This window comes from Lontra canadensis, unplaced genomic scaffold (genome assembly GCF_010015895.1).
Source record: "Lontra canadensis isolate GAN:19392208 unplaced genomic scaffold, GSC_riverotter_1.0 scaffold101, whole genome shotgun sequence".
NCBI lineage: Eukaryota > Metazoa > Chordata > Mammalia > Carnivora > Mustelidae > Lontra > Lontra canadensis.
The window spans coordinates 5305202-5322444 of NW_022631095.1; the positions used below are offsets into that span (position 1 = coordinate 5305202).

General features: G+C 45.5%; 1 protein-coding gene across 1 annotated transcript; it reads right to left on the reverse strand.

Moving 5' to 3' along the window:
- Positions 1-771: 771 nt before the first annotated feature.
- Positions 772-3696, reverse strand: DKK4 (dickkopf WNT signaling pathway inhibitor 4). Its single transcript, XM_032837963.1, has 4 exons — positions 3586-3696; positions 2941-3091; positions 2320-2472; positions 772-1066 (listed from the first exon to the last, which is right to left on the reverse strand). Exons 1-4 carry the CDS (start codon positions 3694-3696, stop codon positions 816-818), a joined length of 666 nt encoding a protein of 221 aa, XP_032693854.1. The 3' UTR covers positions 772-815.
- Between the last annotated feature and the right edge of the window lie 13547 nt (positions 3697-17243).

Below are 17243 nucleotides of genomic sequence, written 5' to 3' on the forward strand. Positions count from 1 at the left end.
ATGCCTGTGCTCTGTCTCCCTCCCTTTCAAATGAATATATAAAAATCTTAAAAAAAAAAAGTTATAAAATGGTTAAGTAAAGCTATTGAAAGTAAAAACACTCCTTGAAGACCCTAGCTTTGAAATTATATAATCCGTGTAATTAATATAACTAGATTAATATAATTTAATAATATATAAATTACACATAATTATATAAGTATATGTAATTTAAAATATAAAGCATATGTATATAATATAAATGATATTAATTTATATAATTAAAAGTTATATAAAATGTAAAAAGTTATCAAATGATTAAAGCTGTTGAAAACAAAATACGTGGAAATGCTTTATAACTTGCAAAGGACTATAATACACATAAAATACTACTTTTTGAATTTTATTTCTTTATTAACCAAATTATTTTGTAGTGAAGGGGCATTTCCCTTACAAGAGGGAAATGAAAGAAAATAAATGAGGGATTTTAAGGAAAAATTTTTTCCCTTAATTTACTGTGATAATTTTCACTGGTAAGATAAGAACTAGCTACAGACCATCACTTTTTTCCCCCCAAGCTACTGTCACGTACCAGAATTTCACCAGAAATTATGTAAAGATTTATTTGAACTAATTGAGTCAGTAGATCAAATTAAGCTTTTCTGAGGAGTCACATTACTTTGCAGAAATAGACCTCACAGCGCTCTAGGTCAGTCTATCCCAGTTGCCACAAGACTTGATTTACAGAGATATTATCGAAAGATTTTTAAATTAATGTCTGAGATTTGTTTGAATACAATAAGGAGTTGTCTTTATTTTGAAATCTTTACAGCTTTTTAGATTTTTTGGCATACTCTTAACCTTGCATGCTGTCGGTTGCCAGTCACTTGATTTCGACATAATAGTCCAGGGCCACACTCACAGCGCTGGAAGATTTCTGGAGCTTGAGCCGTATCTTTCTGACCTCTCCTAGAGCACACCTGTCCCTCCAGGAGGACTGGCTTGCAAATTTTAGTCCAGAAATGACGAGCACAGCAAAGTCCAGCTCCGCAGTCAAAAGTTCGAAGACATCTTTCTCCCTCTTGTCCTGTAATAAGATTCGTGTGGGCTGTCACAATAAATGGGGCAAAGTGGAATGTGGGGGGCTTGTAGCTGGGATGAAGGTATAGGATCTAGAGCCACAAAGTAAAAAAAAAAAAAAGCAGGACGCAGATCTCCCAGGGCTAGCTCTTACGCCAAAAATAGAGGACATGGGAATTTTAGCCCTACCTAATAGAATTTGTTTTATAAAGTTCAAACATTTTCAGAGAAAGATGAGATTTCCAGGGGCACCTGGGTGGCTCAGTGGGTTAAAGCCTCTGCCTTCGGGTCAGGTCATGGTCTCAGGGTCCTGGGATCGAGCCCCCGGATCGGGCTCTCTCTGCTCAGCAGGGAGCCTGCTTCCCCCTCTCTCTCTGCCTGCCTCTCTACTTGTGATCTCTCTCTGTCAAATAAATAAATAAAATCTTTAAAAAAAAAAAAAAGATGAGATTTCCAGTATTGAGGAATGAAATCAATACCCCCATCAGTGTTTTATTAAATGGGATTTATATGGACACAGCCCATGACTCATAAAGGGGCTGCTTAGCCTTGGAGACACAGACTGGCCAATCCACTGCCTTCAAATATTCCAGTTATTTTATGTCCAAGATAGGAATTAGCTTCATCTTAGTGAAGTTTGTATTTTAAGAATAAAAAGTTGATTCATCAACTTTCATTTCTCTTTTATTTTTTATCCTCAGGACTTAGGGAAACCTCCATTTATTAAATTACAGACTATAAAAACATATGTGTTCAAAATTCACTTAAAGATTTTCCTGCCAACCAGTTCATGATCATGGCTAGTCCCCTGGCCTCTTCAGTGGCTGACTGCCTTATGCTACTCCCTACATGATCTTCCAAGCCGTGGATGGAGAGAGATTAGAAGGACATGATCCCTCTGTGTCTCTGGAGTGGGGAGGAATCAAGTCAGGTTCAGCCTATCCTTGAAAGCCGAGGGGGAAAAATGTTTTTCTTTTCTTTTTTTTTAAAAGAATTTTATTTATTTATTTATTTATTTATTATAATTATTATTAATTATTAATTATTATTATTAAGAGAGCACAAGCACAAACAAGAGGAGGGGCAAAGGGAGAAGGAGAAGCAGGCTTCCTGCTGAGCAGTGGCTCTGATCCCAGGATCCATGGACTGAAGGCAGATGCTTAATGGACTGAGCCACCCAAGTGCCCCAGGAAATGTTTTTCTCTTAAAGAAAAAAAAAAAAGAAAGAAAAAGAAAAAAGTGCTAGAATGCTTCTCTTACCCTTACTGCCTTGTGGTTTCTTAATATTTGGCTTCCTTTGGGGTTTGTTTTCCTGAATTGGATGCTCAGTCGTTGCTTTCGTGTCCGCATCATCTTGCACATCGATCTGCCTCTCCAGTATTGGGGCTGCATCCTCCATTGTCGTGCAAACATCTGAGGGACAACCAGGTGTGGTTGGAGTTATTAACTTCAAGGATTAGGACCACAGACACGCTGATTATTACACTGTTACATAGTTTGGCAGTACCTCTGCCTTCCGTTTATATATAGCTTGCACGATTTCTGGGACACATGCACTAAATATTTACGTGCACATACGGCAAAGAAAGCAGTTAAGTAGTGGAATCCAAGTGAAAACAAAAGAATTTGAAAGATCCCCTCTTGAGCCCCTTCCTTTAAAATCATTATCTCTAAGTTGTTGACAAAAATTATCTCCAGGAAATAAATTTTATTGCATTAAGAAAAGGCAGCTGCATGAATGACTTCAAGCATGAATCCAGGAGACCTTCGGAGAGTGCCCATCTTGGAATATTCTAGCCTACGAGACTCATCTGCTATCTTCAATCGAAAACCACTGTTCCTTGGGGCGACACCATCCTGCAGGGGTTTACAATAGCTTACCGTTCACGCAGAGCGTCCCAGGGCAGCACACGGCGTGACGGTGGCACCTCCTTCGTAACCCACGACAAGTAGCACAGAATGGCTTCTCATCTTGAGGTTTGAGGCAGAATTTTCTAGAACTGCAGTCCTTGTCAGACAGGCACTGTGAACCCTGTAAGGAAGAACTTGTCACAGGGCTGGGGAACCCAACAAGGTGGAAGAGGACTTTGAATTCAAAGTGGGAGGTGGAGGAAGCCGCATCATAGTGGCGCCTCGCATGTGGTGAAAGGCCTTTGGGGGCGCCAAAATTTTTCAATATAATTGGTTTTCTCCCACAAAGGGGAAATCAAATCTCCGATGAAGAAACCTATGTGCTGCAAAGGTTGCATTCGAAAAAATCGTCCTACTTTTAAAACTCAGGATTTCATTGTCTTGTGCCCTTTTGACAATGGAAGAAAAATGCCTTCTGATGTGTGTTTCAGAGATGGTGAGATTGTTGGTCTACATCCTTGAGAAGCTGAGCTACAGGTTGAGTACCTGTAATGTTGGTGTTTGTGCCATTCCCATTTGATGTTTTTCCTCTAGGGAGTCCCATCCCTTTGCCAACTGCCCCTCCGTGAGCCTTACCCCCGTGAATTGCCCCCTGCTGCCTTACGGGTGCTTTACCTTCCGAGCCCCGTGCACATCAGCAGAGTTCTTGATGTTGTTGAAATCCAGAACCAGAGCTCCCAGGGGGGCGCACAACCAGCTGAGCCCCAGCAAGACCACCACCGCCATCCTCTAATCGCCTCTCCGCGCCCTTCAAACTGGGCTGCTCCAACCCCACAAGAGAGCAAAACAGAAACCCCGCAAGATCGTCTGGAACTGCTTTTCTCGAAGGGGAAGCAAATCTTCGTCTGTGTAAGGTGTGTGAACTCCAAATGAGCAGGTTCCTTCTGGAACTATTTATACCAGATGTGCCTCCTCATCTCTCTCCCCCACCCCCCTTCATTTCCTTCCTCCTTACCCCACACAGGCTTCAACAAATCCCTTTAAATCTGTTTGATCAATAGTTCAAAACAAGGATTCAAGAGAGAGAGAGAAGGGGCAGGGCCACAACGGCTTCTCCTCCAGGGGTTGAATCCCTCTTAATTATTGCATATCAAAGTTAGTTCAAAGGGTTAGCAGAAGAGCAGGATGTCTGTATCAAAGGCGAACTCTGCTAATCACCTGCATTTCCTACCTTCAGTAATCCTTCTCGGGTGGAGGGAGTCTGTTCTAAGATCTGTTTTCACAGCTAATCGTGCTCAAAGAATGAATGAATCATACTGGCCAAAATGGCTGTAGAGGATGCCAAAAACTAATGAGTTACAAAATATCCCGGGAAGCTTTAAACTCAGCTTCAGATCGTGAAGACAGATAGAAAAGAGAGAAAATGCCTTCTGATTAGCTCTGGCATCCAGATGTAAAAATCCCAACAGCTTAAAAGCTGGGAACATAATAGCACCTGTTCCAATTCAGTGTCAATGGGCAAATAATCCTTCCTAAACTGCAAATTGAACTGTTTGAAGCCAGGGTTATTTAATTAGGAAAATAATGAGGTTTATAACAATTCCCCCCCCTTTCTTGATGGTGGGGACAACCGCAGAAAGCCCATCTTATGCAGATTCACACAATTCAATACGAAGCGTCAGATGCATTTTATGTGTAATGTATTTGTATCGCATCATGTTAAATGGACTTGAGCTGATTCCAGGTGGGATTTCATTCATTTTCCATTTTCCTAATTTGAATTTTTTAAAACATCTGCTTCGTCCCATTTTGTCTCCTTGATTTTCAGCCAGACTGTTAGAGAAGTCAAATCATTTAGACCCATGCTTATCACTGCCAAAGTATTTTAGCAGAACAATCTAGATCTCGGTCAAAATATGTTTTCCCCCCTCACTTGTTGGTTTCATTGTTCTCAGCATAGACTCAACCTGTATCTCAGGTGTGAGCTGCTGTTTAAAATCTAAAAATAGGGACGCCTGGGTGGCTCAGTTGGTTGGACGACGGCCTTCGGTTCAGGTCATGATTCCGGGGTCCCGGGATCGAGTCCCACATCAGGCTCCCAGCTCCATTGGGAGTCTGCTTCTCCCTCTGACCTTCTCCTCGCTCATGCTCTCTCTCACTGTCTCTCTCTCAAATAAATAAATAAAATCTTTAAAAAAAAAAAATCTAAAAATAGCGGTGCCTGGGTGGCTCAGTGGGTTAAAGCCTCTGCCTTCAGCTCAGGTAATGATCCTGGGATCCTGGGATCGGGCTCTCTGCTCAGCAGGGAGACTGCTTCCTCCATTCTCTCTCTGCCTGCCTCTCTGCCTACTTGTGATCTCTGTCTGTCAAATAAATAAAGTCTAAAAATAGTGGCGCCTGGGTGGCTCAGTCGTTAAGCTTCTGCCTTTGGCTCAGGTCATGATCCCAGGGTCCTGGGATCTAGCCCCACATCGGGCTCCCTGCTCAGCGGGGAGCCTGCTTTTCCCTCTCCCACTCCCCCTGCTTGTGTTCCCTCTCTTGCTGTCTCTCTCTCTGTCAAATAAATAAATAGAATCTCAAAAAGAAAATCTAAATATACTTGGTGGTGGGCCGCATGTCTGGCTGGCTCAGGGGAAAAGGCATGCAACTCTTCATCTCGGGGTCATGAGTTGAGCCACATATTGCTTGTAGATATTACTTAAATAATAAACAAGCAAATAAATAAAATCTAAAAATGCATAGTTTCTAAGCCATAAATGGCACTCTTGGTATAACTGGGTTTTCCTCCAGAACATCATCCCACTGAAATGCATCTCAACCCTCTGTGCCATAGGAACCTTCTGGGTCCTGAGTAATAGCTGGTGCCATTCAGAAACAGGCAACCTGAGACTTCCTTCCCTTGGTTCCCTCTCTCGGGCTGGGGCCGCTTGTCCACCACTCAAATGGTGCATGGGAGCTACTTCTGCAAGTACTCCTTTTTTTTTTTTCCCCCTGCTTCAGTTGAAAACATCAAACACCCTTTGATAGTATGATAAGCCTGGTGACTAGGTGTGTTACAGGATTTATTTTGAAGTTGGACAATTATGACCAAGGATAAAGGAGAGAGCCCCAGGGTTCCCTCTCTGCTGGGGATCTTTGTTTCCTGTTTCCTAACTGAAGAGAGAATATCAGGGCACCAAAGCCCTCTGGCAATAAACACAGACAAAAGGACTGATGGGAAATCCTGTAACACAGCAGAAACATTCATTGGCACTTTGTATGTAATAGAACCTGTGGTTAGATGTTGGGGAGAACAAATTAAACACAGTCCTTGGCCCTGAAGAGCTAGCATCCAGTCAGAAGACACACAATGTATCTAGGGAGGATTCCAATATATTATAACAAGCGCTAAGATAAAGGCATAAATGCGGGGCTGGAGGACCACAGAGGAGGGCATAACTAGACCTTCTGGAGAAGTAAAGAAATGCATCTACAGAGGAGGTGCTATTTGAACTAGGTTTTGTGGGATGATTAGGAGTTTCCTGGATTGAGAAGTAGGGAATGGTCTCACCCCAGGCTCAGAGGGTGAAGCACCTGGAATCAGCTCAAGTCCTGAGCAGAGCATTTCAGCTCTAGGGAGAGATTCTGTGCGGCTGGGGCAGGTGGTGGACAGACGAGATGAGGTTTGACGATGAGGAACCTGATGCGCCATGCCAAGAAAACTGGATTCTATTCTAAGTGCAGTGTAAAGTCAGCAGAGGCATTGAAGCTTGAAAATGGCATGACCTAAACTGCTTCTTCAGAAAGTGGGACTGGTGGCAGTGTGGGGCTGGGGTTGTGCTGGGTGAAAGGGGATGCTGGGCCATCCCTCAGGTCTTGGTTCTAACTGCCCAGATGGGGAGGAGGAGGTCAAACATCAGGCCTTGGCACAGAAGCCATGAGAAGAGACAAGCAAGAGGTGGGATTTTTTTTTTTTTAAGATTTTATTTATTTGACAGAGATTACAAGTAGGCAGAGAGGCAGGTGGAGGGGGTGCAGACTCCCCCCTGAGCAGACAGCCTGATACAGGGCTCGATCCCAGGACCCTGAGATCATGACCTGAGTCAAAGGCAGAGGCTTTAACCCACTGAGCCACCCAGGCACCCCAAGGGGTGGGATTTGAAAGTGGAACTCTATCAGTTGATGTGGGAGGTGGAGAGTGAGTGGGGAGCAGCTGAGAGAACGTGGCCCTTTCTAATTTCCCACGCTTCGTGGACTGAGGTGTTAGGAAAGCAGAGATTTCGGGATGAAGAACAGGTTGTAGGGACAGGGTGACAGGTGGCGATGAGGAAAGCCATCTAGATCATCAAGTTCTGGCTAACTACCTAACACTGAGATATTTTCCATGAGTGATGCTCTCCCTCTTGCCTCCCACAGACAAAGGGGATGAGAAGATACAGACATCAGACCCCAGAGGGTCACAAATAGGGCGTGGAACAAGATGGAAAAGCAGAAGCCTCTGTCTCTGTCTCTCTCTGCACTGAGGGAGTACAGGATTTGGGGTTGGGCTGGCCTGGTTGGATCCCAAGACTGGCTTATCATACGTCCGCACAACACCCACCTCCCCTACACATCTATCCACCTACTGGTCTCGGTATTTGCAAAGCTCTGTTGTGATTGTCTACTTAGTTGTCTCCATCGCTAGATGACAAACACCGTGAGGGCAAGGCCATCGCTGATTCATCTTGATAAGCTCATGTGTCGAATTTCTGGCCCTCAGTAGAATTTCCATACAATTTTGATGTGATAAATGGATGCACAAAAAAATGTGTAGTAACTTCAGAGTGTTGGGCAAGTTACTTCACCTTTCTGGGCTACAACGTCCCAACCAGTAGCTGACACTCCTTTTCTCCATAATGACTACATTTCTAGGGTTCAGTGTGGGAATATGTGTGTAGGGCCTAGTAGAGCAGCTGGCACTCGTAACACTCTAAACAGGTGTCTTTTACCTCTTTTCTAGGCCAGAACTGTCCATAAACTTCAATACCCAACACAACACAGGGCCCTTCCATGGCAGGCCCTCCGTAGACCTTTGTTCAAGCCAACTCACCAAGGTTAACTCTCCCCTAAATTGAGGCCTTATTTGGCAATGGGGTCACTGTTTCTAGGTCTCCTAAAAAGCCAGAGCAGTTTTGAGGAAAGTGAGAATATGAAGTCTCATGTAGAGTTTAAGAAACAAAACAGAGACAGGGTGGCCGGTTGGCTCAGTGGGTTAAGCCTCTGTCTTTGGCTCAGGTCATGATTTCAGGGTCCTGGGATCGAGTCCCATATCGGCCTCTCTGATCAGTGGGGAGACTGCTTCCCCCCTCTCTCTGCCTGCCTCTCTGCCTACTTGTCATCTCTCTCTCTCTGTCAAAGAAATAAATAAAATCTTAAAAAAAAAACACACACAAAAAAACAAAACAGAGGATCATAGGGGAAGGGAGGGAAAAATAAAATAAGATGAAATCAGAGAGGGAGATAAACCATAAGAAACTCTTAACTCCAGGAAACAAACAGGGTTGCTGGAGGGGAAGCAGGTGGGGGGATGGGATAACTGAGTGATGGGCATTGTTTTTTAAGATTTTATTTATTATTTGACAGAGAGAGACACAGAGAGGGAACACAGCAGGGGGAGTAGGAGAGGGAGAAGCAGGCTTCCTGCCGAGCAGGGAGCCCGAAGTGGGGCTCGATCCCAGGACCCTGGGGTCATGACCCGAGCCAAAGTCAGACACTTAACTGACTGAGCCACCCAGGTGCCCCTGGGTGGTGGGCATTAAGGAGGGCATGTGACGGCATGAGCACTGGGTGTTCTATACATCTATGAATCACTGAACTCCACCTCTGAAAAATACACTACATGTTAATGAATTGGATTTAAACAAAATAAATTTTAAAAAACGAGAATGTGAGATCTCCCTGGAAAATGGCTTTTGGTAGATTTTCAGATCTGCCAAGGCTGCTGGCTCCTTAAGAATCGTGGCATTACTCAGTTAGGATACCAGCAACCAAAATGAGAAAGGAGATGTCCCTTTGACAGCATTTACCCTGGAGCTGCATCTGCATTATTTGGGGATTAGAGATGGCCATGGTAGCAGAGGGTGGCCGGGAGAGGACAGCTTTACAAATGCGTCTGTGTCAAAGGCATTCTCTTTGCTCCTAGTCAGGGCACCAAAGCTCACAAAGGCAGGCCTCGGAGGCCAAGGTCTTGCACAGGGCACCCGATGTGCCCCCCAGAGCCTCCCAGGAGACCCTAGGAGCTCTGTCAGCCGCAGAACAGGGCAACCCTCCTCACCCGCAGTTTTGGCCCAGATGCTGCCATCTCCACGTCCCCTGGCAGGGATTAGGGGTTCCCTGAAAATCTCAGGCTGATCCTCTTAGTTCCACACTAAGCATCAGGGCCAAAGGAACATTTAGACAGAGCTCAGAAGAAGTGAAAATTCCCAGAGAAATTCCCAAAGGGCCCCCCCCAGCCTCCGCTCTGTCGCTCTGCTGCCCCTCGGCGGGAACCCACGGGGCTTCTCCAGGAAGCAGGGCAGGCTGGCGAGTGAGGCCCCCACCTGCAGCCTCTCGAGTGACAGCTGCTCTGGTTCAGGTCAAAGGCAGAGTGTCAGAGCCCGTGATTTATACGCACTTAGGAATGGGAATTGCTATTTGTTACGGCTCCTGTGTCAAAACCAGTTTGATTTCCATAAATTTTGCTTTCCTTAAAAGAAAATCAAAGCAGCTGAAACAAGCAGGTCTTTGGCAGAATCTCACAGGAAATGTTCAGGAAAATAAAAGAGGAGAAGGGCATGTCGAGAAAAGACAAAGACTGCAGGATATAAATGCAGAGCGGCTGTAAATGTTATGGTTTGGTTCTGTGAGGTCAGGAGGTAAAGCAAACCGCCCGCAACGGCTCGGGAGGCTAGGAGGCCTCTGGCAGCTGGCTTGCAACTCAGTGTGGGGGCAGCCCCCCCGCTGGGGGCAGAGCGGGGGAGGCCGGGGAGATGGCCTCTTTCCTGACTGTGTGGCCTTGGCTTGGTCACGTCTCGGCTCAGCCTAGGTCCTCATGTTCTCGAAGGCCTCCTACAGGCCAGCATCGTGGGAGTGGAGGGTGGGCACCCAGAGCCCCCAGAGACACCGTCCAGATGCTAGTCTCTGTGAATCGCCCCCCATGTTGGAGCCGCCCCGTGAAGTGGGGCTGCGGAGCTCCCTTTCCCAGCAGCAACAGCCTCAGAGCTCTCCTGACTCGGCTCCGGCATCCAGCCAGGAGCAGTTCTAACTAACCAGGCATCCACGAGCTTCCTTCCTCAAGGATAGGCTCTGCCTTCCTTTTACTTACAAAATTAGATGAGGGGCGCCTGAGTGGCTCAGTGGGTTAAGCCTCTGCCTTCGGCTCAGGTCATGATCTCAGGGTCCTGGGATCGAGCCCTGCATCGGGCTGTCTGCTCAGCGGGAAGCCTGCTTCCTCCTCTCTCTCTGCCTGCCTCTCTGCCTACTTGTGGTCTCTGTCTGTCAAATAAATAATCTTTAAAAAAAAAAATTAGATGAGGTTGTGTGTGACTTCGCAAACCCAAATGCCTCTCCACCCTACCTTGTTCCCCGGGCACTTTCACAACTTGTCCTAGTCCGTTCCGGCTGCTGCAGTGAAATTAACCAGAGCCTGGGGTGGCCGATGAACAACAGAAATCCGTGAGGCGGGAAGGCCAACATCAGGCAGCCCAAGTGGGCGGGTTCAGGCCTGCTTCCGGGCTCCCAAGTGGCTGTCTCCCCACCAGAGAAGGAGAGAGGAAGCCCTCTGAGGTCTCTTTTGTAAGGGCATGAATCCCATTCACGAGGGCTTCCCCCTCACGATCCCAAAGGCTCCACCTTCTGAATCTACCACATCAGGCATTGGGCTATCAGTGGAGGAGTTTGGAGGGGTGCAGGCAGACCGGACTCTTCATACTCTCCTTCCTCCATGCCCTGCCATCGCCGACAGACCATGTTGCACAAAACGGGGTGGGGGGGAGGGGAGCAGGCGAGTGTGACAACATACACTACTATGAAAAGCCCAGAAAAAATGAAAAAGCTGACCCTGTCTCAATGTATATCAGTTGGAAAAGGTAACAGGGCCCTTCCCGGGTCAGTGAAGGAGTCAGCAAGCTAAGAGGACGTGTGCGTACTTCGGTGACCTGTGGCAGTGTCGCTCTGGCCCTGTGGGGGCCACGTCCTTTCATCCATGCCACCGTGTTCCCCAGCTGCAGCCTACTGAGAATGTGTAAAACAAAAAAAAATTTTTAACTGAATGATATTTACGTTTCTAGAGTAGTTTACAGCTGACTTCTTGAGCCATTTTACCCTTTTGGTTGCCTACAACCTCTTCCCAGGACAAACCAGGTTCTGCCATCTTTGGATCAAGACCCTAAAATGCAGACCAAACCAGGTCCGATTCTCTTCCCTCAAAAGGAGGGGGTGACTCCCACTGCAAGAGGAGACCCCAAACCTGCCTGGAGTCCAATCCCGAAGAAGCACATTTTAAAAAATGAATGGCTATCACGAATTTATAGCTAACAATACTGTGCCGTGTACTTGGAGAGCTGTAATGTCCTCACCATAACAACGGCAGCATGGAAATTATATGAGATAAAGGATGTGTTGACTAACCTGATTGTGGTAAACATTTGCCGTATGCACGTGTATCAAATCATCACACTGTACTTAAACTTACACAGGGTTGGATGTCAGTTATTTCTTTAGTGACACTAGAAAATAAAAGAATGCCCACCCATGAGCTCTGCACACATGAGCTCTGGAATCCCTTGTGGAGAGGGGAAGCCACTTGCTTTGAATTTCCCTGGCGTGTTCTCCAGGGGGCCCGCCTAGCTCTAGTATCCATTCCCCCCGAGAGTCACCCTTCCAGGGGAATTCTTCGTCTGGTTATTCCATGTGCCCAGGTGTTGTGGTGTATCTGACTCAGGGTGTGATGCAGCCTTCTCTGGCCAGGATCCTGCCCTGGATGTCCCCTGGAGGTGGCCCAAGCCTCCTCACAACTTTGGCCAAAGAAAGCGATCTATGCCTGGAGCCCTCTGGGTAGGCCCCATTTGACCAGGAGTTTACTTCTCACAGTCCCCATTTTAAAAATGAAGACACTGAGGCTCAGAGAGTTGAAGTAATTTGCCCCAGCCTCACAGCTAGTGAATTGCAGATAGATGGTAGAATTTGAACAACAGGTTTCTGGTTCCAAAGTTTATTTTTTCCTCTACACCACACTACACTGCTTGCTACCAGAAGCCCCCAAACACCAAATCACTTGAAAAGCACCTGCATATTCACTAAGAAATAAAATCACAGTGGGGCGCCTGGGTGGCTCAGGGGGTTAGGCCTCTGCCTGCAGCTCAGGTCATGATCCCAGCATCCTGGGATGGAGCTCTCAGCAGGGAGCCTGCTTCCCCGTCTCTCTCTGCCTGCCTCTCTGCCTACTTGCATCTCTGTCTGTCAAATAAATAAATAAAATCGTAAAAAAGAAAAAAGAAAGAAAGAAAGAAAAGAAAGAAAGAAAGAAAGAAAGAAAGAAAGAAAGAAAGAAAGAAAAGAAAAATCAGAGAACACTGCCTGTTGCCGTATTTGGGTTACATACAACTGTAGGACTATGTCACCTCTCCCCTAAATTATGTTTCCTGGAAGTGTGAATACAGCGGTTGAGATTAGAAACCTTGCCGGTTGTGAGGGTCCAGCTACACCCTACTCTACATGGGGTACACTGACAAAACCCATTTCCTCAGAAAACTCACGAAGACTTAAGGGTGCCCTTTTGACACTCAACGGAGCCTCTGGCTTTGGTGGGGCAGCCCTGAGACACACCATCCAATCCTGTAGGATTCATACCTGCGCTCAAGCCTTGTGAAGAATTTGGATGAAGCCCCGGGAGCAGGAGGAGGACAGGGTTCCTCGCGGGACTCATAAACCCAAGCCCCGGCGCGCGGGCCGGTTTAGCTTCGCTTTTACGCTGGTTCCTGGCGCCCTCTCGTGGTCAAGTGAAGTGGGCTCTCAGAAGGCCGCTGCTGAAGTTCCACGTACTCCCTTCCAGAGGCGTTTCCCAATTTTTGGTGGAAATTCCCCATGGAACACTAATTCTTTTCTTGGAAACCTCAGTACTTCCCCACTTTATGAGAGTGACCTTAAGCTTTCTAATTATAACTGAAAAACATGTTTCCCAATTTAAAAATTTTGTGAAATACAGAAAAGTGTAAAGAAGAAAACAAAAGTCACATATACTCTAACCCAGCAGACAGTCACTATAAAAATTTTGGTAAATTCTCCCAATTTCTTTCTATGCAGGTACAGATGAACATATACATATAGCATTTATCTGTTTAATATACAATATAATTAATCTAACACCAGCTCCAGAACTAGCCATCACTAATGCCTACACGTCCACATGTGTATCTCCTCTAGTCAGTCACGCCGCCTGTCTCTCCAGCACTGATGTTTACGGTCAGCATTCCGTTGCTTCTTCTTTTAAAGATTTTATTTACTGGGTCCAGGTTCGAGTCCTTCACTGGGTTCCTTGCTCAGCCGGGAGCATTCCGCTCCCTCTGGTTCTTGCGTTCTTTCTCCCTCTGACAAATAGATAAAATCTTTAAAAAAAAATTGAAAAAGTATTTAGAGAGAGAGAGAGTGCACAAGCAGGGGGAGAGGCAGAAAGAGAGGGAGAAGCAGACTCCCCCGCTGAGCAAGGAGTCAGACATGGGGCTCCATCCCAGGATCATGATCTGAGCCGAAAACAGACGCTTACCTGAGCCACCCAGGTGTCCCTCCACTGCTTCTTCTTAAAGTAAAATTACAACACACACACATACACACATACACAGTTTGGGGTTACACTGTATTTACTTTTGCTTCCTCTTCTTTGTTTTTCACTGAACCTTTCCCTTAGATCATCAAATGCTAATCAGAACATTTGGCCGTACCACAATCTGGAACATGGGTATATCATAGTTTATTTAATTAATCCTCTAAATGTTGACCATTGTTTGTTTTAAAATTTTTGCTATTCTAAATCATTCAAGCTTTTTAAGAGAAGTCTTTGCACACGGAATTTTGGGGTATGGTATATTGACATCTTTTTTTTTTTTAAAGATTTTATTTATTTATTTGACAGACAAAGATCACAAGTAGGCAGAGAGGCAGGCAGAGAGAGAGAGGAGGAAGCAGGCTCCCTGCTGAGCAGAGAGCCTGAAATGGGGCTCTATCCCAGGACCCTGAGATCATGACCTGAGCCAAAGGCAGAGGCTTTAACCCACTGAGCCACCCAGGCGCCCCAGTATATTGACATCTTTGATCACTCTGTCCCTCTGTACTGGAAGCCATTCCCCTGTCATCCACCTGAGCCATTCTGAGATATCCCTTCCTCGGAGCAGCCTTTAGTCTCCTCCCCCAGCATACTGAGGCCCTTTCACCACTGGGTCCCTCTGTGCCCTGCAGCCTCCCTATAGAAGGCCAAGGGACATGGTTTGTACCTCTTCCTCTTCAAAGATGCCTTTAGTTGCTCAGAGACTGGGGGACCCTCACTCCTCATCAGCCTTTTGGAGTCTCTGAAAACAAACAAGTGAGCCCTTTTGCTTTAATGAAAAGAATTAAATAATACCACTGGCTTCAGAATCTTTTTTACATTTAGTGTAATTGAACTACCAAATCTTCATGGTGGGGCCTCCGCTCTTCAGTTGTTTTTCATTTCTGAGGGTAAAATTATACTAACCTTCTGAGATTTTTCTCTCAAAAAGGTAATGGAGGCAGATCAGCAGGCTGTCTTGACTAGAGCAGGTGACCTGTACTGGGAAACTGCTTACCCTCGAGTTGACGTGGGCCTCTGAACCCAGAGAGCACTTGACACGTAGGGCTGTTTCCTCCTCATCAGCTCTAAGCATGGTGCCCTGCACATAACAAGTACTTAGCAAATGTCTTACCCATGAAGGAGTCTAAAATCCCTTTCCTGCTCTAAAATCCCATTTCTAAAGACTTTATAGGAGAAGAACACCATGTTACTAGGATTTGGAGTTCCCAAGGCTTTAGAACCCAAGTGCAATGGGGGAAAGAGAACTGGCCGTAGTTTCAAGGTGGTTGAGGCCAGGGTCTTGGTATGGGCATGGAGCATGAACCCGGATCCGGCTAAGTTGACCGGGCCGGAGAGACATGAAGCAAAGGAAGGATTTCCTGGGTGGCAGCCGTTTTCCTTAACACCTTCTTTCATCGCCTTCCTAAGGAAGTCTCTCCAGACGCCTAGGGCTGGTGAGGTCAAGTCCTTTCAGAAGAAAGATCTTTGGATAACAGAAGCTGAATGAAGGAGTGTTGCCAAATTCCCATTCAAGTGCTCTTTTTAATAGCCTTTAATGGCCTTCCATAGCTGACCAAGGCACACACACATATACACATATACGCACACACACGTATATTAGAGCCAATCTTTGTACAGCTTTTAAACTTTTACAGCATATTCCTTTTCATCTGTTATTAACTAATGAACATCTCCCACATGCCAGGTATCTATATGCCATAGATACGTTATTCTATTTCTTATCCACTCAATTCTTTGAAGTAGATACTATTTATTTCTATTACACAAAGGTAGAGACTGAGTCGCAGAGAGGTTAAGCTGCTTGCCTAAGACCAAAGAGCTGGCCCATCTAGGATACAAACTCAGCCTCTTTGGACTCCAAAGCTCATTTTATTTAGCCTGCTAAGTAATACTGCTTTGCTTATGATATTTATCATATTTTGCCTCATTCAGCAGGTATTGGTCCAAGTCCTACATTATGAGCCCTTTGGGAGCATTTATCTTACTTATCTATTAGCCTGAAATGCCTTCCTTACACACACCAGGCAAATAATGATTATCTTCCTACCGATTCAAGCGGCAACTTGTAGACTGAACATCAATAACTTTTGGGGGGGGGCTTTTTTCTCCCCAACTTTTTATTTTGAAAAATTTAAAACTTACAGGAAAGTGTACATTTTTTTTAAAAGATTTTATTTATTTATTTGAGAGACAGAGAGCACAAGTAGGCAGAGAGGCAGGCAGAGAGAGAAGAGGAAGCAGGATCCCCACTGAGCAGAGAGCCCGATGCGGGGCTCGATCCCAGGACCCTGAGATCATGACCTGAGCCGAAGGCAGAGGCTTTAAGCCACTGAGCCACCCAGGCGCCCCGAAAGTGTACATTTTTTGTTTCTGTTTTTTTTTTTCCCCTTAACCATTTGAGCTACATGCAGATACATGCTATTTCACTCCTAAATACTTTAGCATACATCTCCTAAAATCAAGGCCATTTCTGCATAACCAGATGCAATTATGAACATCAGAAAACTATACATTGTTGTACTACTAACATTATAGTCAAATTTTCCCAATTATGCCAATAATGGTTCTCAATAGCTGTTTTTTTTTTTTAAAGATTTTATTTATTTATTTGACAGACAGAGATCACAAATAGGCAGAGAGGCAGGCAGAGAGAGAGAGAAGAAGGGAAGCAGGCTCCCTGCTGAGCAGAGAGCCCCATGCGGGGCTCCATCCCAGAATCCTGGGATCATGACCTGAGCCGACGGCAGTGGCTTTAACCCACTGAGCCACCCAGGCGCCCCTGTTTTTTTTTTTTTTTTTTTTTTTTTTTTTATCATCCAGGTTTCAATTGAGGATCACATTGCTTGCAGTGCCATACCTTTCTTTTTAATCTAGAATAGTTCATTAGCCTTTTTCTTAATCTTCCTGAAATTTACATTTTAGAAGAGACTCAGCGGTTGTTTTGCAGAATGTCCCTCAATTTGGATTTGTCTGATTGTTCCATGAATAGAGTCACAACTTAAGCGAGAATAATACCTTTGTGACTTCTGTGCATCACATGGGGAGCACGTGACATGGCCTGTACCATCCCTGGTCCTGTTCAGTTTGATTGCTTGGTGAAGGGTGACTTTTCCCATGTGAAGGTCTCTTTTTCTCTTTAGTAAGGAGTCTGTAGGCTGACGCTTTGGAACTGTGTGACTGTCTTCAAATGTCTACCATCTGTTGATAACTTTTTTCCTGAAATTGGTGGATCCGGAGTGATGATTTTCTCTATAATTTCTTCTCTAAAGAAGAGCTTTCTCCTTCGTCTCTCTCCCTTTGAATTACAATCTGTCGCTACCTGTGTGATCTTGGATAAGTCACGTCACTTACCCCTCGGGGCCCCGTTGACGCATCCTCAAGCTGAGATGACCTAAGGGTCGCATTCTTGAATTTTAGTCAGCCGGAGACGAAATTCCCATGAAGATCTTCTCGGCGTCTGACGAAACAGGCCAGGCCACAGCATCCGTCAGGGGCGTCCCAGGTCCTCTCCGAC